We start from the raw sequence: 22576 nt of genomic DNA, 5'->3' as shown, positions 1-22576 counted from the left end.
TCTTCCCACATTCGCCGAGAAGCGGCGGAGAATATGAGTGTTCTCACTGCGAAAACACAAAATCCCAAAACGTCAGGGCAGCAACACAAACAGAACGGAAAACATTCAGAAAGGTGCAAAGGCTCAGCAACAAGCACTGTGTGGATATAAATGTAACACCCAGTAACTAACGGAACATATGCACCTAAACGTCATGTAAAAGCATACATGCTGTACTAAGACATACAGAAACTCACCCACTCACACACATGCCTGTCCACAGGCAAATCGCAGACACAGACTTTAGACACACACACGCACACACACAGCCGCACACAGCCGCACACACCCTTTCATAGCTGCCGCATTCCGTGTTTTATATGCTCTCTTTTATTCATAACATTGCATTTTACACCACAGAGTCTGGAGCAGATTAAGGGTTGTCTCCTGCTGTACGCTCGTGCTTACTCTACCCCAAAGAGCCTGTATGGTATTTGACTGTTCTCAAAAGGCAATATGAACTTGAACATCTGGCAATGCTGATCTGTGAAAATGTTAATAAAGGCTTCTCCTGAAGAAACACCGCTTTTTTATTGTCGAGTCACAATTTCTCCGCTCCGACTTTTGTATGTTTTGTCTGTCTCGTTTCACTTTTTCCACACAAATTTTGCATTAAAGTTGCGCTGTGGCACATTTCTGATCAAAGTGATTGATGCGCGGGGATCAATCGGATAATATGGTTGTATTTGGTAATTCATGAAAAAGTCTGTGTCACAACTAGAAGTACGGTCAGCGCTGCAGAGGCCTGTAATAGAAGGCACCTCTTGTGAAAAAGGAAATGCTGCTGAAGGGAGTGACACTCTTTTCCTGCCAGTCCAAATACCTGGCTCTGAGAACCAGGAAGGCCGGGGTCAGGGGGTGGCCGAGCAGAATCTTATCTGGCCTGCCCATAGGTCTATTGGTATTGATGCCGGGGCGTGAAAAAGTGCGCGGCCTGCTCACGCTCACCACTTGGGCAGACAGAGCGAGGCAGAGGGCATTCTTGGACACTTATCGGACCTAGTGTTTCCTCTCCTTCTGCCTTGATAGCGCGCCTCATCCTGTGAGCAAGGCTATCATTGTTATTGCAGTCCTTTCTCCCGTCTCTGGTGGTGACACCGTATAGCTGATTTAAAGGATGCTTTTTTTCTAACAGATAGGCAGTGCAGCCTTCGCATAGTTCACGTTGTGTCAGCACAAAATAATGTTTGTAGAGTGAGAAGGAATCGAGAGGAAAGAGACAATCATCCTGCTGCAGGGTATTGTTCTCAGACCGGCTTCTGCAAGACGTCTTTTACTATTCAACAGTAACAACAATTCACTGCAGGATTTCTATTTTATCATAAATTATAAGTTTAAACCAAGATTCAGTATTTAAGCTCAGCTCAGACACAGAGTGGACCCAGATTTAAATAGTGCAAAGTATCGGATAAATAAGTAGCTCTACTTAATTTGTCTTTTAGTCTCGGAATGAACATGACGGATCTCTAGATGAGGTGAGCTAATAGATGTTGTTACCTTTGAAAAGGAGGTTGTGTTTTCGTCTGCATTTTTTGGTTTGTTAGTTAACAGTATTACAGTAAGAGTTATGTTCAGATTACCACAAAACCTGGTTGGAGGATTATTTTTAGATGTTGTTTAAAAATGTCTTCACATTGAGGTATAAGTGGTATAACTGGTATAAGTGTGGGTAATTTGCTGCAGTTTGATTGAATTGAAGGGGACAGTTGGGCCTTGGCAGAGGAAAATGCTCGACTGATTGCCATTCTGGTTGCTTTTTGTTGTAAGCAATGTTAATGATAAGAAAGAAGTCTCAACACTTCAATTTAAAGACCTATAATGAACAATTATAAAACTTGCATTTGATTATTATGTATTTTATTAAAGTTGAATTGTGTAGTGAATAAAATTACCCTTCGTGTTAAAAAACTGAATAGAATAAGCAATGTATGAAACTGTGTATAAAAGTGAATACGTGTTAGGCTCCTTCACAGTTTAAATCGGGAGTGTGACTGATGTTGTGTTTAATAAACAGTGACAGTAATCTCATTAAAAATGGCGTAAATGCATTTTGACGCACTAAATGGGGTAAAAGTGCAAAGTGACACACGTCTTTCCACTTCAATCTGGCCTGAACCAGCAGTACAGCTTCTAACGTTTTCCATTCACATTGTTGCTTCAGCTCCTCTCTCTGACGCCTGTCTCTGCGACAAACATCCTCATTCACGTCTAACATCCTGCCTCTTTTCCGTCATGGCTGCATTCACAGTCCGCTCTTGCCCCCGATGCTGCAGACAGAGGTCATCAGCACGCTGCTTTTGTCTCAGAGCCGATGTGTTGTTACAGTGTTCGGGTACAAGGCCTGAATGCAACAGTCTGCTGGGGCAGCCTGGCTCATATTATGTTTTACAACACAAAAGGTGCACCTGCCCAGAGCTTTGTTACTGACCGCATGTGCTTTGGGTTTGTGTGCGTGGTGTGTGTTTGAATCTGGTTGGCACTGTGAAGCAGACATGACAGATAAGAATTCTCTGACTTCTGTATTACATAACTCCAGGTTATAAAATGATAAAAAAATAATAATATGGACAGATAGACACATAGAGAATAGAGAGAGAAATGTGTTCCTACCCTCTTTGGCAGCCAAGCGTGGGGATGGATCTGTGTGAGATGGTGTATTGTAGGATAATGATGAGCTACCTGTAATAACAGGAAATAATGCATCAAGAGAAATGAATGACACCACAAACATGCATATAAAAACCAGGGTAGAAAATGTGCTAATTTAATCAATTCCTAAGAGCATTCAGTTATTAACAGTTTATATTATACACCTAACTTTAACTTTAGAAGGGACAGTGTACATTAATTAATATGAGCACAATGGTTCATATTAATGTACCAGAGTTTCTTTTTTCGACAAATTTTCATCTGCAGTCCCACGCAGGTATATATATATATATATATATATATATATAAACGTAGGTTCAGTATTATCTGTATAAGAAGTCCTTTATTATTCCCGCAATGGGGAAATTTGTGTATGTAGTAAGACTTTTAACGTTTGGTTTATAGAATATGTGAAGAATAGTAATATTTGTAAAAATGTATTAATGAATCATGATGGAGGCATCACTTATCCTGAAACCTGGGTGACAATAAGTTCAAATGGTATGACAATAGCCAGTAGGTGGCAGTAATAGGTTCAGCTCAATTACTGTCAGGCAGCACCAAAGCACCCTTTTCATTTGTTGAATCGTGTTCCTGTTTTGTCCCTAAAAACCAACTCAGGAGGAAAATAGCTCGTGTCACATAAATCCTGTCCCAAATAAAGCACATCCAGCACACAGTCAGTCCTTTAAAGGTAGAGGGGAAAAAATGTTGCCTGTCAGCATTTTAACAGCAAACCCAACTCGAATAATAAAGTCAGGGAGGCAAGACTGTGCACATGGCTGCCTATTCATTTCACCTTATGGAGCAGAACTCTGCACTGCATTCCTCCACTTACACAGGCACCCTGGGCGGCACCAAAATGCTCCCTTAATTTTAGCTGCCCCCAGGCATAAATCAGCGAGTGGAAAAACAGACCCAAAAATGCACAGAGAAAACACAAGGGCAGCTACTACATAGGGAGTGTTACGATTTGGGGAGCTGCTGAGCCAGGATGATAACTTTTGTGAATGGGACGGGAAAAAAAGAAACGAAAAACTGCAGAGCAGAATTAAATTTGTGATGTGCTGTTTCTTGAGAGAAAACTACACCAAGTAGGTTTCTTACCCAGCTCGCTGTGCGGCTGATGGTGTAATTGGGGGTGGAGGGGCCCATGGTGGCAGACTAGGGGTCTGTTTTTTTAGGGGGTGGCCGAGGGGGAAAAGTGTGGGGTGCTCTGCAAATGTATTCTAACCTCCAAACACCCCTCCCCTGCTCTACCTACTCCACAGCACCCCCAAGGCTCTGGGTCTAGTTTAGAAACCTGGGGGCCTCAGAACAGGGGAGCCATTGTATGAGGCCGGGTCCCTGCTCAGCAATCAAATGCAGCTCCCCGTACAAAAATAATTCCACACGCTGAGTGTAAGCGCACGGGGGCAAGCAATCCGCCAAAAGCGCCATCTTTGGAATGAGGGAGAAAGTGTAAGAGTAAGATGCACAGACTGTCAGAAAAAAATCAAGTAAAAGGGGGAGAGAAGGGGGGAGGAGCAGGAAGGGGCTGTTAACCCTTTTCCTACTGTGTGCCACATATGTGGGCTGACCCAGACAGGCAAACAGGCAGCATTGCTGAGAAAACCTCAAACCATCCCACAGACAAATGTAGGACTGCTGTACGAGTGAGAGTGAGAGAGAGCATGGGGGAGAGTAAGGGAGAAAGAGAGAGAGAGAGACCACAGCTGACGGTTCGGTGGAGGGAGTCTTGGCTGCGCTGCCTATTTATTTGGACGGCCTCTTCCTCTCTCAGAAAACAAACATGTCCCGGTAATCTGACAGCACAGTGGGAGGACTGGCCAGTGTTCAGCCTCTGAGACCCTCGGCTTCCCTCTCCTTCCCTCTCCAGTCACATCTGCGCAGAGTCTGTTAGATTACATAACATCCACGACCAATTTTCATTTCTGTCCTTGACTGAATGGCGCTTTTCAAAAGGCCCTGTCCTCCTGTTTGGCACACCCATAAGATTGACAGAAATCTTTCAGGGCTCGCTCAGCAACGTGACGGACCTGCATCAGGCCTCTGCTGTTTATTCTGTAGCGCTATATGATACCATTGCCTCAAACATGTGGTCTGAGCTTTGTCAATAAACCCCGGGTCCCGGTCACCTAGTTTAAGGCATCTTGCCGCCAAGTGATCTCCAGCCAACAGTAAGTCATCCTTCAACTTTATAGCATGAAGCTGCACTGACATGCCCCAATGTCTCTTAAGGCAATCTTTAAGGATTGCAAAACCTGCAACAGGTCCTCCCGAACCACAAAGTAAACCCCTCCCATCAGATGACATAGTTGGCCACTAATTCAATGAATAACTCCAAACATGCCAATGATTGAAAAAAAGTGTTTACATTCATTTACTAATTTCTCAAGCCCCAAATAATACGTTATATTTATCGTTTCTTTGCTTTCGTTACTCAGCCATCGGCTCCGTCAAAAGTGCCTTCAAACAAAAAACGCTTGTACACCTGCACGTCTCATTTTCTGTCCTCCAACACAAAGACATAGATAATGATACATTCTGGTTTAACTAGCTGTCAGCCTGTGCTTTGGAGGTATTTGCTGACCATCAACAGCAAATTTGACATTTGCCCTGAATGCCGTCACCATAGTGAAGCTACGCTCAAGCACCCTCTTAACTAACCTTAATTGTTACCTCATTGTTCTGAACATTACTCCACAATTTATTCTTATTTTTAGATTAACATCGTGACATCACGATGATGCAGGAGACTCGGCCGGAGCCCTGACATGGCGTTTAGGAGCAGTGTGTTCTTTCTGGGAGAGGAGCTCCCTTTACTGCAGATTCTTTGGCTAGATAATGCGTTAGAGAAAAGAAAAACTGAAGAAAGCACAATATGTCTCCTTTAGTGACCCTTTACTTAACCTAACTGTTGCAATGCACATATATTGCAGTGAGAAAGAATAACAAATAATAAAATTCTTAACTGGCGATTGGGTTTCAGGTCCAATTATCATGTGCCTCCAAACAGCTAGCTTCAATTACAACTGTCAGTGTTTACAAGCAACTGCTTCTTATCCACCTCCACTTATGCTAATATGATGCATGTACAAAAAATCTTGGAGCGCTAAGTGTCTGAACCCCAGTAGTCAAGTGAGCAGCCACAGACTGCTCCGTAATGGTGGCTAACGGCAGACAGCTAACAGTAAAGGGCGCGGAGCCAGGTCGTTGAGCCCCTCTGCACCAGTGATAATCTGCCAATTGAAAGAACTAATGCAAGGGGAGCGCAATAAAAATGTTGTGAGAGGAGAAAGAGGAGAGAGTGTAAGTGAGAGAGAGAGCGAGGGAACGAGAACGAGAGAGCTCTCCAGACCTCCTTTTTCCCTACTCAGCCTTCGAGCCCAGATGTTTATGGTCTGTATAAACTATTGAGGGCTCGAGAATGTCCCCCACTCTGGAGCGAGCAGCAGCCGTGCAGAAGCCCAGACTTATCACTCTCCCTCTCTCTCTCTCTCTCCGTCTTGACTCCCTCACTGTAAATCCATCCAGACACACAAGCAATGGCGACAGCTGGGAAACAGAACTATTGCTATTCTCCAAAGGCACTCAATCATGACCACCTCGCACCGTTTCCACACAGTTCTAAAAAATAGTCCACCGGAGACTTTTTTCTTTTCTATCTCACACTCTTCTCGTTTTATAACTGCTTCTCCTCCTCACACCCTCCTGCCCTTGTCCTCAAATAACTACTGTAAAAGCTATCTGTCAAGGATATCTTTTTTTTTATCCAATTTTCTTCCATTATGTTTCTTTAGATTTACAGCAGATTTGCTCTCAATTCTCTGTCTCGTCACTTTCCCTCTTGACTCCCTCCTTTCACTGCTGCCTTCTTCTCTCTCTGTCTCCCCCTCTCTTCTTGCATCTCTGCGTGTTGGAGGATACAGCCTCTCGTTGTCTGAGGTTTTTTGCTCCGCTCCGTTTCCAGCACATGTGGTATCAAACCGACCTACATGGGTGCGATAAAGCAAACAGTCCACAGTCCCTCCCTGACAGACTAATTTGAACAAATTCTCAAATTGCACACAAAATTGAAAGCACATTGGGGTGTGGGCGGCCATCACTTATGAAAATCTGGATAAGTGACCAACAAGAAGGCCAAAATAATGCATGGGCAACTACCCTTGTTACTGTAAGCAGCTGGGTTTCCAGACAGATACCCGTGGTTTCACCAGCGTGGGCGTCTGAACAACATTTCTGCACATGACGTGGCAGGAATTTTCTTTTTGTTATGATATGGCCGTGTTGTGGAGAAGTGTGTCCCTGCCACATGCACAGTGTACATACAGGACTTAATGACCCTCAGGAATGTTCATCAGAGGTTCAAAAACCAGAACCCAACGCACGCATCATGCTCACAGATGTGTATGAAATGATTGCAGACCCCCTTGGACCATCCATCTTTTGGAAGAGGATCGGGCGTAATATAGTAAAGAGTGGGGAATGGGGTTGGTGGAAGCCATCACATGACCTGTAATCACTAATACTTCCAGGACTCAGCTTAGCCTTCCCCCTCCCTCTTTCTTTTTCTGTATTCTGGGAGCTCGGCCCGGCTCCAGCTCTCGTGAGTGAAGCCAGAGGTCTATTTTCTGGACGGGGTTACTCCTCGTCTATGATTGTGTTTGTTTGTGCTGCGGGGGGAGAAGAGAGAATGGCTTTAGTTTCCAAATCAGCCCTGCAGCGTCTGCATGAACCCTCCTCCTCCTCAGCCCTCCTCCTCCAAGTCCTTCTTAGTCTTCCTCAGACCTTCATTTACAAACATGGTTCCTCTTGCCCTTAGGCTCCCAGTGTCAATAATACATGCTGCTCACTTCTCAGAGAGCTTCCCCAAAACAGGTCAGTCAGTCCAGGCACGGAATGGGAGCATTCATCTTTTTTGATTTTCGGGAACGGATCCAAAGCAATTTCAACTGGCAAGTGGAGAGGATTCCCAAGACATCTCTTCTGTCTCCAAAACATACAAGGTCTAAATCAAAAAAGGACAGCAATGGGCAGAGTCGCGGTGCAGCACGCCTAATCCGTGGCTAAGTCCCGCAGCCAGTGGCCATAATGAAAACTGCTCTGCGGAGTGTTCCCAGTGGCGGTCAGACAGATCCACCCGCTGCAGCGCTACACAATGAGGCTGTTATACTCATGACAAGCATCTCTCTTTCTGCCCAGACGCTGTGCACAGAGAAAACTGTTGACACCCACAAAATATAGTTCCCATTACATCACACTGAGGCCCATCACAATTTTTTGGGAGTAATGTTAAATTTAGTCAAGCCATCAGTCTCTCCACCCAGCGTGGTATCGTTATATTGTGCAGAAGCAGCTCGCACTATTCAAAGGTGTAGAATGGAAAGAATTCAAAGATGGGATAAACGACTCTCTGTATGTCCACCAATCGCATTACACCTGATCTGCTTATTTTTATAGTAAACAGTGGGTCAAAGATATTGTCTGAACTAGATACATCACTGTGTATTCAAAGCAATACCCACACCAGATGTTACATCTTGTATTGAAATGCAATTTGCATACTGACTCAGAAGATTGGCTTTGTTTCCCCGCCGAAGCATATGAAGCAGGATTCCACAGAGGAACTCTTCAAAGGTAAGAGGCTCAAATTTAGTTGCCTCCGTTGCAAATTGCAGATCAACTTTCTTTGCCGTGCTGAACACACAGGCCTCGCGTGATTCCCGAGGCAATGCACCTGGCCTTCATCTTTCTGTGGACCATGTGGAATAAGGCACTGTAAAGTGTAGTGGGGGGATGCTGTTGATGGTTATCTGGGGAAGGGAAAGAAACCCTCTTGGTTTCCAGAGCTCTGCTTAATGCTGGGTAGACATTACGGAGAAATAAGTTTCCAGTAAAAGCAATTTCATTGTTTATTGACGGTAATATGAATATAGTGCGGTGACAAAAAAAAAAGTGTCATGTTGTTTGCTTGGGTTTGGCGTTTTTTCACCCTCTCGTCTCATCCAAAAGTAGAGAAAAGTATATGAGAGGAGGCTTGTGTTTTGAAAGTCAATGTTGACTTTGACTATTCTTTGGCAAAGATGGACGCTAGAACAGCGGAAATACGAGCACAGTGCGTCAACATTATTGTCTTAGTATCGCCCTTCTGCTGTCAAATAAGATCATCATTTGCTGATAATTTTTTACAATTGAAACAAAGATAACTGCCATCAATGCCTTGCCATCCAAAACACTGCAGTTCAAAGGACAACATTTGTCCATGAGGGGAAACAGGAAAGAGAGGGCCTCCTCCACTGACCACGAGTGGTCAGTTGGAGTAAACCCGCATATTGTCACTACCACCCTAAGACCTGACCTGGTACTCTGGTCCAACACCCTGCGTGTTGTCTACTTTGTAGAATTGACAGTACCCTGGGAGGATAGTGTTGATGAAGCGAATGAGAGGAAAAGGCTGCGGAAAAGGCAGACATGGCATTTGAGGCAAAGCAATAGTTTGCCCTGTTGAGGTTGGCTGCAGGGGTTTTATTGAAACATCCACCATCAGGTTGCTCAGAGATCTGGGGATCCAAGGACAAGCCCTGTGCCAGCCCATAAAATAAAGATCACACACCGCAGAATGGGTGTCTTGTGATTAAAAGGCTGAAACACCTGATGACGCAAAGGTATACAACTGAAGATATGTCCCCAACATCCACTGGTGGTCACTAACATCCGCTATCAACTGGTGGTAATGATGTCTGATCTAGTGAGCGGGCCACATGGCTTTCATAGTACTGCCATACAAACCAGTAGCCAGTCAGATTTATCTTTAGCCTCAGCCTACCCTCAAGTTCGGCCTGTATCATTGATTATCGGGCCACAACACTTGATGATGCTAAGGTGCACAACTGACGTTATGTGCCTAACATCCCCTGGTGGCCACTAACACCTACTAGCATCTACTGGTAATTCATAACTTAATTTGTGCAGAAGACCTTCAAACCTACAAGAGATACAATATATACCATATTGTCCTATATTTTAAAACTAACTTTTATTTGTCCAACAATTTTAGTTTGTAGTCAAACACTAGTCCCTGTATGTAATGAACTTATTATCTGAAAGTGTTCCTTTTGATTTGCCTCTTTTCTTAATTAAGTGTACTTACTTTCCCTGAGGTAATTGAGATGAGAGAGAAGCACTTCGGCGTTGTACATGGTGGTGAGCCGGAGGAAGTCCTCCTTGCTCATCTTGCAGAGGTCTTTGCCGTCTGTGTTCTGAAACATGGCCGTGTCGATCTCCAACAGGCCATACTCCTTAATGGCCCACTCTAGCCACTGGCGCACATGATCCTGGGACCACAACGACGGGTCTGCAGGAAGAAAGCAGAATGTTATTGACTTACTTACCAGTTGCATTTAAGGAGTGTCCTCCAAGTGGTTCTCCAATCCATCCAATCATTCTCTCTCTTTTACTCTGGTTTATGTGTAAAAACGTGATCAGCTTGTGCAATTTTTCTAAAGGCTTTGACCCCGAACCTGCACTTGTTGCTCCATGAGCTGTGTTATTTCACACTCTGAACCAGTGAAGAAATACAATAAAATATAGTTCTGGCAAACAAACTGACACCTCTACCTGCACGGACTCAGCCGTACTCATGGGTTATGTAAAACACTGGAACAATGCTTTGCACCTCGAAGTGGGTAAATAAAAATGGCACTCGTAAAACATTTACAGCATTGGCAACATGACATCAGTAGAGAGGAGCGGTTCTGTGTGTAATCACAGCTGCGGCGTGGGAGAAACACCTAGAACAATTTGCACCATTAGGAAAACGCAATCACCATTATTTCTCTCTCGTAGCTATCCTTACCTGCAGGTACAATGACTCTGCGCTCATTGGTGGTCATGTTGGGGGGAGGGGCGTTCTTCTCGTCCATGTAGTTTCCATAGTTCATCTGCGAGGTGTCATTACCCCCCACCAGCTTATTGCATTTACCCACGCTGCAGTCCACTGGAGACTCCCTGCTACACAAACACGCACGGTTGTAAAAGTATTGTCAACAGATAAATTGGGAGTTGTTCGTTTTCTTTTCCAGCCGTTTACTCTGGCATGACCCACACTTGCAGGGATGTAAGGTATAAAAGTATAAGGTCGTTATTGTAAAATATATGGATATTCAAGACGAGGTCATATTTCACAGGACAAAGAAGAATATATATGCGAAAACAAAAAACAGGAAGTGGTTGTTGTGCCATACCTGGATCCATTCATGTGCTCATATTCTCGCTTGACGTTGACCCGCACCGGCTGGTTGATCCACTCCTGCTGTGGGGGTAAGGGGTTGATTTTGTGGGTCTGGCCGTAGTCCTGTGTGCCAGATGCAGTCATGTCTGTCTTGGGGAGAGGGGCAGCAGCGGCGTACGGAGGCTCAAATAAGGACTGATCTTCACTCACCACTGATAGCGCCTCCTGGAGATGGAAAGAGCAAATACTTGGTATACATTTCTTGACTAACTTTGCAAATTATAAAGTATATGAGCAAAATCCACACAGGTAGCATATAGCCATCCTATCCCACACTTGTTTCACATTACGGAGAGCACTCACAATTATTTCCGTGCGGTAATTAGAGGTGCTTCTAGGCAGCTCATTTCAAATTAGTATAGAGAGCCAGTGCTGCTATTTTCACCTCCCTTCCTTGTGCTAAGCTATATTAACTATTGGAGGATACAGTCATCCTATAAGAACGGAAAATGTATACACTCAAAGTTATGAGCAGATACAGCAATAATCTGTCATTTGACAGTACCCAGAAACTTGTGATGTGATTTTTTTTCAGTCTCTTGTGTATTTTTGTTTACAGCAATTATGTGCAGTTATGGGTCATATCACAGTCTGGCATCCTAAGTAGTTTGTGTATACAACTCATGTAGCAACTGTCGTTTCCTGTTGATGTTAGGATGACTTCAATCATGCCCACAGTGGAGAGAGATATAAGATTGGGTGCATCCAACATACTGTTTCACTAACATTATGACCGAGTGCATATGGCTTCTCTACCAGTAATGGCCCATTGAAGATTTACACATGAAACAAATCCACAAAACTAACCCTAATAAAATTGGGACTCTCACATTCATCACACTCCTAAGGCCGACAGTACAAAACTATCCTAAACAAATTTCCCTGATTCCCCCAATCATTTACTCTCGCCCATTATCCTCTTAATGTCACTGAACCCCAAAATCCCCTGTCAGGCCCTGATGTGTCTTCTCTCTCGTCTGGGCCTTGGGCTTCCCTTCACAGCTGAAGACTCAACAGAAGCAGGGGGGATCACAGCTACACTGACCCCTCTGCTGTGGCTCAGCTGGAGCAATGTAAGTTTATTAAAGAAAACAAACGCAGAAAAGAAGGGCTGGCCAAGATATTACGTGTCTTCAACATGCTCCTCGTGCAGTGTCTTCGAAGCGAAGCCTGGATTATAATACTTGATGTGTCACTTTTTTAAACTAAGATCTCACCACTTAGTGTTTGACAATGTCAGTGTCACCATCTCAGGCCTGTGCCAGGCAATAACTCTTAGCTGGCTTAAAGTGCATAAACTGCTTAATAAGTAACTGATGAGTTTTTTATAAACAATAAAAGAAACAAAATGAAATAAACAATAAGTCAGAATATCGAGGGTAATCATTACCGTCATATGTCTCTGCTGAGGATTAGGCTCTAGTCTGATGCACATCTGGATCTGATAGGATCTGATGGCACAGCTTAGACCGAGACGTGTCTAATCCCCATGGACTGAATTATTTCATTCCAAAATGCCACATATCTGCTCCAGGGGGAAAAATGCTACTTGATATTCATTGATCAATATTTCCAACATGTCGTTTGCATTCTCCGAAATGTTGAGTTTATGAAAGTGAAATCCTCCTGATCTCACATGACTTCAGTACCATTCCTTTCTAGGACATGTCATGCGAGTAGAAAGTCTTCACTCGTGCCTATTTGAATGATAAACGTCTCTTTTTGGAGCAAACGGAGATCGTGACTGCATACGGCCCAGGCATACACACAATCTCCAGAGTGACTATAAATCATAGTGTCAAAAAGTTCTGTACAAACAAATACAACACTCTAAAATTTCCAGTCTTTTTATGACAGTTATAGTTGCTTTATACATTGTAAACACAAACAAAATGACTAGGTTTTTACCGTGAACTCTGAAATCTGAATTCTCTAACAGGAAACATCAGAGCACTAAATTATGAAGAACATTATTGTATTTGATTATGTTTGATATTGAACGGCACTATGCCAAGATTTGATCTAGATTTTGGAGCATTAATATTGATCGTCAGAAACTAAACTGGTCTTTTTCTAATTTGCTGCTGAGGAATCGTATTTGCACGTATGGATCCAGATTTACAGTGATAGTTAAGTTTGAACCATATTTTGTGAACACTTCGGAATAAAAGGCACCTTCACTCTGGTCTAACAATAAGATGAAGTGAAACCGACCAGTCAAACAAAATTGAGAGAAATCACGGGGAATTATATTTAATTATTCTTCACTCACTCAAGGGGTTTCACAAAGTCCTTCTCTTCAGGTAAATGGCTCGATAGTACAAACAACTAAAACCTCTCTAGAAGCATTTAACCATCTCGACAGAATTAGATTTTCCAGTGATTACATCAGTGGATCCATCATAGTCTGAGCACTGGCAGCGGGACCCACTATCTGAGCAGACCACAGAAGCCAGTCTGTGGATGATAAAGCGTAGAAGAGTGAGGGAATGTCTCATTACTGCGCGATAAGGACTCAGGCGACTATTACGACTGTTGCACGTTATATTTACAGTGACATATCAGCCTGCACAATTGAAGCCATGATTGGCAAGTGGTGTGTGCGCCCATCAAGATTGCAGAGGTTCTCTTCTTTTTTTTTAAACTGAAAGCACACCATGGGCGAGAAGCAGATGACAGAGCAGTGGCAATTTGATGCTCTTTACGGTATCTTTGAGCAACATACACACATATTGACAGTGAGTGCTACTGTTCTTCTTTATCTCCCAATGTCCACAGACAATTTGTGAAATGGTTAAGTGCCACTTTTAATCACTTCATCTGAAGACTTCACCTAAAATCTACAATCACGAAAAACTATTGAAACGTTCCATTTTCTGGAATATATGATATTTAAATGTGTAAATAAGATCTGAACTACAGTTTTCTACAGAGCCGCAGACAAAGGAAAGAAAGCACTACACCATAGCTCAGCTGGGAGGATGCGAGGCCCGTTATAAGTATTGTGTGAGTGTGACACCTGCTGGGAGCCACCTCTGCTCTGTTCACATCAGCCAAGTCTATCTCCCCAAGTGCGTCACGACGCGTCTGGAGCAGACTGGATATGCATGCAGTAGCCCCACATCCAGACTACACGTGTGTCTGTTTGGCGTTCACACACAGCCATCTAAGCAGGAGCCACCCGTTGAGAGAGACGGGGGGGTGGGGGGGCATTCCTGTCTTTTGTTTAAGGAGGAAGAGGAAACCTGTCAGGAAAAGATTGTGTAGGACGGGAAGCTCTCATGGTTAGAGAGCCCTTCCTCTCTTTTAGCGAGCATGAATGCGTCTAATAACCACTCATTTACACCCAAGGATTCAATCTTGATTGCATTAGTCCACACACGTTTTTGCTTTGTTGCACGCACCCCGGGTACATGATTGCACCCCCCTGCAGTGTGGCATCCATCCCCAGCGCGCAACAAACCACTCGCAGCGCTCTGAGCGGGGAATGACGGGATTTAAGTGACTATATAAGCAGCCTGGCATTTTTGTCTGGCCCAACGTTTACACTCCTCCAGGACTCACACCACACCCAGCCGCCACAAACCCGCTACTTTAAATTTCCAAAAAAGAAAACAAGTCCCTGCATCAGTTCGCTGCAGCAGTAACAGTACAAACGCAGATGCTGCATTCTTCTGAGCTTACTTACACTTGTTTTTAACCGGAGGACACAGACACACTGAAAGCATGCATGGCTCGGGTGAACTAATGGGGACTTGCCATTCAACATCTGGTGGCTGCAGCCATAATACATCTGGAATTTGACTGTCGGGGGGGGGGGGGGGGGGGGGCAGTAGCCTAGGTTAATGTGGACCAGCGCTCTCTGACTACCAAAGCACCATTTCAGAATAGTTGAGTAACCATATAAGCGGCAAGCCAAGGTATCATTGTGAAGCCCTGTGGTTAAAAGTGTTGCAAACTATGCAGTTACCGCACGAAGTTGCCAAATGACAGCTCTTCTTACACTTTGACTTAACTCGCTGCCCGACAGCGGAGTGAAAGCACTTTCCATAAACAACAGAAACAAATACAGAGCCATTATTATTTCTCCCTCTTTCTTTAAAAATCCTAACCATTACAGTTGATGACCCACGGATCTTCGGACTGCAGCCGGGCGATGTGCCACACCGCTGTTGCGCAGCTCGACACATCTTATCCAGCGGTACATCCAGTCATGGCTATTGCTCAATCCCCGCTTCCCGACTAAACCAAACGCTTGAACTCGTGGATAACGTATACCTATGTGAAGTTAAAGTCTACGGCTCGTTGTCTGAAACAAACAGCAACTCCTTTGTGCCTTTCCCAGACGTGCGTAATTGTGCGCCTGGTCCCCCAAATCCAAAGCGTGATTCGGATTCAGCCTTAAATCCACACGGTAAAGTATCCTCACAGCCAAACAGCTTTAGGGAAAAAAGGAAGACAAGGGGATACTCTCAAAGAAAAGAAGAAAAAAGGAGGAAATCTGGTTACCGCTTTCAGACCGAGAGAAAAAAGCCGCTCATCGTCGTCAGATTGGAGGTCCCAGCTCACAGACCGACACAGAGGGGCATTTCAAACCCATTGCTTAGAAAAAAGGAGGCGCAACTCCGAAAAAGCCAGTCTCCCACAAACCCATACACCCCGTTCTCCACCCTTACCTTAATAGTTCCGTCCATTTTGCGCAAATTTCAGCGGACCCCGACAATATCCCAAACATGACACGCTCCTGAATTAATTCCAGCCCCGGTATGTGGCGGAGAGACACAGACACTTTTACCGGATTGAGTTTTTTCTCTCCTCTAAATTTGGGAAGTGAAGTCACCGCTGTTGAGAAGGTTGAGAAGGAAGCTGTGTGTCACCGAAAGCCCTGCCTTCAAAAAAGCAGGATACTGTCCCAGAGAGATAAGCAGGGAAAACAATTGACTGTTCGCTCCGCTGTTATGTTTTTCTGCTCGGAAATATTTACAGGATGGCTGCCTGCGTTGCGCAGAGCCATTGCTGCGTATAGCGTGCTGTAGAATGGTGTTGTGTGTTTTGCTTCCCCAGTAGTGGCACAGATGGCGTGGACGGGTTTACTATTTGTCCGACTAATGAATTATATCTGCACATATTTGACTGAGGCTTTCTGGAAAGACACAGGGCACTCTTAACGTATGTGATGCTATGTTTTAGAGGTTCACGCCTACACATCAGACATGCATCTGGCCATGCCTCCATCCTAAATCATCATACTTTATGTTTTATTCTATATTTTACAGTGGAAACGATACATTGAATAAAGTTGATCTTTGACTGTACGCGGGCACATGTGTCTCTGCTGCTCTCCTTTAAATCAAAGGAGGGGAGAAAGGTATGGCAGGAGCTGTAGCAGCCTTGTCTTTTCTGTTACAGCTCTCTGTGAAGTTTCCCTGAGACACCATTAATAAAATCCAAGCATTCAGCTCCCAACCGCACAATAGTCTGTGGGTCTGCGCTACACGTGTGCGTCTGCGGCTCAGCGCAGGACTGAACGGATGAAACGCAGCCTGCGTCAACACTGGGCTCCCAATTCATCACTGTTATTGTTTTAATTCACATTATTGTTATTATTTCTACCACCGCATTGACTTTGCTTTTGTTATTCGATGGGATTTCTTTGACGCCTGACCCTAAAAAAGAAATCCTCTATACTCCCCACCCCCACACAGGTATTTTCTTTTTTTTTTTTTCGTCTACCCTGTGAAATTGCCCTCATCAATTCAAACATAACTTTAGTGCAGATGCTCGACATGGAGCCAGATCTGAACGTGAGCACACCGAAAACACGGAAAGAACCGTAAATCGGAGTTTTGTTCTCCAAGTATTTATTGCCACTTTCAGCATTTCAGTGTTGATGTTTTTACTGAGCAGAGATAAAACAAGTACATTTTATAAGTAAGTAACTTAGATATTAAAATACTTTAATACTATTGTATTTGTTTAAGGGACTTTAAACAAGCTTGAGCCCATCTTGGAAATAGAATCTAATCATTCCATTGTATTAGGAAAACCAAAAAAGTCTGTTTGGACTTTACTAAGGTCAAAGGTGCATGTAGCTCATGTAGCTGGTTTTAATGTTTTTAGAATTCATTTAGCCGAAGTGATGATGATGGCGGTGATATTTTTTGCAGTACCGGGCTTCTGCCTTGTTGAGTGGTCAAACAGAAACTACACCGCTGCCGCAACAACTGGCTGCAGGGCCGGCCTGTCTGCTTTCGACTTGGGGGTCTGGTGGGGCCATGCATGGGCCCCCACCCTTGGGACCACCACATCTGGATCCTGCTATGGGTCAAGGCTTCTCCTGCCTGAGGCCAGTTCAGCCTCGTGTAATTAAGGGAGACACCTTGTTTAACTCTTCAGCGACTGGTTCGGTTTCCTTTTTCTTCCATGTACACATTCCTGGGTTTTGTGGTTTTCATATAGTCGTTTTCACTGCAGGGAGTCGGTTGATAAAGTGACGAATGAAAGAGATGCTTCAGCTGTGACCTCCACTTGGTGATTCACCATACGAGACCTCTTGACCAATAACACAAACACAGAACTGAAACTAACAGATCCCTGATGCTGCTTTGAATTTATGTCATCAGTTTCCATAAAAAAAAAATTAAAGTTTAACCTCCACTCCACTGGAGAGTTCAATTAGTGAGTTAGTTTAGGCCTTTTGCGCTATACAGTACATGGATCACGCCTGCAAGACAAACACGATGCTTTTCACGTGACCACCGGACAACATTATACCTCATCCCTGTACTCAAATACCTGCAGCCATAAAGCTGATTAGGAAATACCGGGGGTCCAGGACCCACCAAGACCATAATGAATACAGTGGTAACAAACATTTTGGAAGGCCAATAAACAGATGCAAGTTGGTTTACACAGCGAACCACAGAACATCTGGCTCGACGCTGGAACTAGACAGCCAGACATTTCTTCCTCACACCAAGAGCCAGTAGCTCCTCTGTCTCTCCTCCGCTGAGGCAACACGCCAGAGGTGGGCGGACACTATGGTGCGTTTATGTACGGCAGCCTTTCAATTGTTATAGGCCCATCCTTTGCTCTTAAGCCTATATGAAGCTCTGCGAAGATTCACGGAGTTAAATGTCTTCAATGAGAAACACAAATACAGTAGAAACGATTTTATTCATCAGATGGGCTCAACATGTGAAAACCAAAGAAACAAGATTGTAATTAATTTCTCTTGACTGTGCCCTGGTAAGTCGTGCGTCATGACAAGGTACTGTTTGTTTCTGAAAAAAAAATATGACTTCTCAAAACAAGTCATTCACAAGTTCTCCTTTTGTCTTGCTTTACACTCTGTAACAAACCGTTTTCCTACAATATAGTCTATATTAATTTATTGTTTTGTATACAATAACACGGAAAACAAATTTTGATCATACCTGGAGGGGGAATTATATTTGCTCCTGAGAGTTTTGAGAGCAACTGTTCGGTGGGCGAAGAAACAGTCCCAGTGCATGTGAGCTGTTTTATTAGACTGCAGTCCTGTATTCAGATCATTCCTTCTCTCGGGCTAAAAAGGACAGGCCGACTCAAAAAAATACTGAGGGCAAAAAGAAAGTGGTGTCTGCAGCACATATACGCACGAACTGTCTGGCCCCTCGCTCCAGGCCATAATTAATTTGAGATTTATTTTTATTGGAGAGTTCCAGTCTCGCCTGGCCTTAACCAAACAAAACCAAATGCTGGGCCGCGGATTCGCTTGAATGGGGGATATTTCTTTTAATTTTTTTTTTGTGTGCCTATTGAGGCGTGCCACATTCTTACCAGTATCTCCCCGAGTGAGGAGGTGGGTGCAGCACTTGCACGCAAAAAAAAAAAAAAAAAGAAATAAAACTATTACCCCTGACTGCAGGAGGAATAATAATAATAAAAAAAACCTTATTGGAAACAGAACAAACAGAACCAGGCCTAATCTAGTCTGCATTTCCACAGCAAATCAAAGAGGCCATGAGATGCGAGCACTGTAAAATTGAAAGTTAGCTCTCCTTCCTCTCCTATAACCTCCATCTGCTCCTTCACTGGCCTCCTCTCTTCTTTTGAGGGAGCCGGGGAGAGAAAATAAAAACTCATTTGAAAGCATATTTTCTCCTAAAACATTCCTCACCATTCAACTCCCGCACAACAAATCAGGAATTGTTCTGCGCCCTAAACGCCAGAGTCCCTCTCTCTGCAGTGGCACAAACGCTGCGCCTGCATGAAATGAAAAGAGCCCTTTATTCAAAGGGGGAATAAGTCTTCAAAACATTAGCAAGTCGCCCTTGGAAAAATACCTTGATTATGGAGATATTACCATAGCTCGCCTCTGCATAATGGCTCATTTTAATGAGGCACAATCCGTGCAGTCACCTTATTATGATGGATGTGAGCAAGCGAGCGTCATATAGGCCTATGCAAACTCTCCCAAATTCACACATACAAGTGCACGTTGAACTTGGCATCATGGGCTCACATGCGGTTTTATACCACGGGGACATATTTAATGGTCGCAGTGCCTTTGGATAGGCGATGGGCAGTCGCAGGTATTCACGCTGCGCCATATGTGGCGGGCCCGATGCATTTTTCTTTTTTTTTTTTTTTATGTGGAAACCAGATGTGCGCTGTTTGCTTTATTTACATTCTCAGGACTGTGGAGGAGAGAGGGAGAGAGAGAGAGAGAGAGAGACTGGAGGAGAGAGAGAGATTCATGACGTGAAGCACGATAATGATCCATAACAGCAGCAGCAGCAGGTTTTGGATTGAAGACAAAGAAATCAGAGACCACAACATGCCGAGCAACATTTCAACAAACGACGGCAGCGTCAACATTTACGCAGTTCCAACCAGAGGGCAAAATAACAAGGCACCAATCAAACGCGTGATGCTCCGCAGAGCTACAGGTGTCTCAGTTACAATGTAACATACTTTTGTGTGTTATATTTGAAGTCGTCGGAGCAAAACACTTTATTTATAATACAAATGATTATTGGTGAACCGTTTGGGGGTTGTTTGTGTTGTTGGTTCTGTGGGCGTGCGCATTTTCTTCCCCACTGAGTTTTAACAATGAACATATCCCCACGTGGTCCCTCCAACATTACCTGATTGAAGAGACGGTGGTGGAGTCTTACCTTAACGTAAGACGACGTGTCAGGGACAGTTTGAAACATGTCTACTTGACAGACAGGCCCAGGGGTGCTTAGTGTCCAGTGGGCCCTAAAAAAAAAAGAGAAAACAATCATAATCATTTCATAACAAGTTCTTTATTATATGCTCATTCGTTGGTTTTATGAAAGTCCGCACACATGAGGGTCACCACTTCCACCAAAAATAAAGGCAAGGTTACATTTGCTCAATGCCCACCCCTTGCACGCGCAACTGAAAACATAATGCCTCGATTCATTCATAGTTTTTTTCTTTTTCTTTTAACAGTGGTCAGTGGTATTATGGCGCAGGTAGATTTTAGTTCCACTTGCTCGCATATAAATGGAAATTACACCGCTATCCTACTAATAACGTGAATGAATTACACTCCAAGGGGGGGAGCTGGGCAGCAAGGAGAAGGAGAAGTGGAAGGGCCCCATCCCCACCCCCATCCCGTTTTCCCCCTAAAGCTTACCACATATTGAAACACTTTTCGCTTTAATAAGTGCAGCTTACAAAGTCTAGGGTGAAAGGGCACTTAGAGGACGGTGTCTTTAGCCCTTCCCTCCCTGCGCAATTATTAGGAAGGCAGCAGCGGCATACACCATCACAAATGGCTGTTACATAGACTGTGATTAAGCAAATTAACATAAATGGAACAGTGTAATAGCATCCAGGACGCACCATCAGCTCAACGTATCCTAACGAGGCTTGTGCTCAGTATTGCGCTCTGACCTGTCGGCATTATAAATATACAACCACGAAGCTTGTTCCCGACCATGTGTTATAGCAGGATAAGTGGTGGACGCAGACCCTTGTGAACTGAAGCCAATACCTGGCAGGGAAATCCAACCAAAAAGAAACGGGAGAATTAAAAGAAAGAAGAAGAAAAAAAAACAACACAGGGAGACTTATTCCTCCTACTTATACCTTTTAATGGCGCCACAATTTCTCTTTTTTTACTGGACAATTTCGAATTTGTTCTGCACATTGGATTCCTGCCCGGTGATAAATGAACGTGGCACGGTTTAAATACTTGTAGGGGACCCTGTCTTTTTTTTTTTTTGTCTTCTCGGCTGCTGCAGGCAAAAAAAAAAGCAAGGGCTCGCCTCATAAAGTTCCCCCAAATGCATCCAATTTCTACGCGGTAAAAAAAAAAAAGAGCGCAGGACCCCGCATCTGTAGCCAATTAAGGCAGGAGGAGGACTGGTGAATAACGGCGTGAACCTTCCTCCGAGACAGCCCCGTGGGCCGGGACCCCTCTAGTGTTACATTTTAAGCATCTTACCTTTGCTGTTATCCATCACACACGGAGAGAGCCAACAGATTTTCGGGCTAATACGCATTCCATTTTTTCCCCCCCTCCTCAGACTCATCTAAAGTGAGGCTGCGACAAAGTACGCAATGAAAAGTTAGGTATTTTTCGATTGCAAAAAACTCAAGCCTGATGCAGCGGGACTCAAACATTAACGCGGAGGTGGAGGTGGAGGCTGCACGTTCAATTCACTTTCACTTCACTGTGCGTAATCGTTCCACAACGTCTGCACTGTTTTTTGGATCCATCGATGCGCTGTGATCTGCTCTTTTCTGGCGCATCGATAACAGCGGTTCAACAAGAGGTGGTTTTATTGTCCTGCGTGCACACCTACGCTGCATCCTCCGCAGAACTCTCGCCAAACGCAAATCATGTTTCCGTCGTTGTTTTCCTGCACTCACCTGTCGTTACTTTGTGTCGATCGCTCGGGCCGCTTGTACCTTCGTTGTAATCACTCCTCCTCCAATTTTAAAATAATTAGTTCCGTCCAGGCAAAGCCGCTTTCCCCCTCAAATGTTGATGATGGTGACAGTGAGTAATTTTTCGAGAAGGGGCTGAAAAGGAGAGCCGGGTGTATGAATGGAAATGTTGCTGAGACGAGGGAGAAAACGCCGCGACCAATGAGCAACGAGAGAAAAACCTCCCCTTGCCTGCCGTGTGAGGCCACTGAACCATGAAATAAGGGGGGAAAGTCGGGAGAGAGAGAGAGAGAGAAGGAGCGTCGTAAATCTGCTACAACAACTTCTTCTGGTGGAGACAAATGTCGATAATTAAACCTAAAATAGAAATGTAAACACAAAATACCGTTGTCGTCAGTTTTAATCCTGCACGTTGCATCCACCTGCGTGTGGGCGAACTGTTGTCGCGGATATTGAAACGCACCAAAAAACATCCCTGCAAAGACAAGGTGTGACGACGTGTCTTCTAACAAACTGCGACTCTACGTGATAAATAAATAAACAAATAAATAATCCTGAAGGGTAATCCTCAAAGGACCGCTTAACATCCAAGGATAAACAGTATCGATAATGGACGGATGGATGGGTGGATAGGTGGGGGATTTAAGGCGTACACAAACAAACAGAGGAATACATAAATACATAAAC

General features: G+C 44.1%; 1 protein-coding gene across 8 annotated transcripts in view; it reads right to left on the bottom strand.

The window, feature by feature from the left end:
• fli1 (Fli-1 proto-oncogene, ETS transcription factor) overlaps positions 1-22093 on the bottom strand; it is a 30534-nt gene extending 8441 nt beyond the window's left edge. The window contains exons 1-6 of one of the 8 annotated variants that reach the window (XM_034605502.1): positions 21872-22093; positions 20113-20227; positions 10935-11146; positions 10547-10698; positions 9842-10045; positions 2650-2718 (exon numbers count right to left, since the gene is read on the bottom strand). In XM_034605502.1, coding sequence (XP_034461393.1) covers positions 2650-2718; positions 9842-10045; positions 10547-10698; positions 10935-11146; positions 20113-20181 — 706 coding nt within the window. In that variant the 5' untranslated portion in view covers positions 20182-20227; positions 21872-22093. Of the gene's footprint in view, positions 1-2649; positions 2719-9841; positions 10046-10546; positions 10702-10934; positions 11147-15490; positions 15638-15657; positions 15836-20112; positions 20228-21443; positions 21463-21871 lie in introns of those variants that run through there. The other 7 variants (XM_034605501.1, XM_034605505.1, XM_034605503.1 and 4 more) reach the window with 7 other exon arrangements.
• Between the last annotated feature and the right edge of the window lie 483 nt (positions 22094-22576).

This window comes from Hippoglossus hippoglossus, chromosome 13, assembly GCF_009819705.1.
Source record: "Hippoglossus hippoglossus isolate fHipHip1 chromosome 13, fHipHip1.pri, whole genome shotgun sequence".
NCBI classification, from domain to species: Eukaryota; Metazoa; Chordata; class Actinopteri; order Pleuronectiformes; family Pleuronectidae; genus Hippoglossus; species Hippoglossus hippoglossus.
The sequence above is the reverse complement of the archived record's forward strand: the minus strand, read 5'-3'. Positions and strand labels throughout refer to the sequence as shown.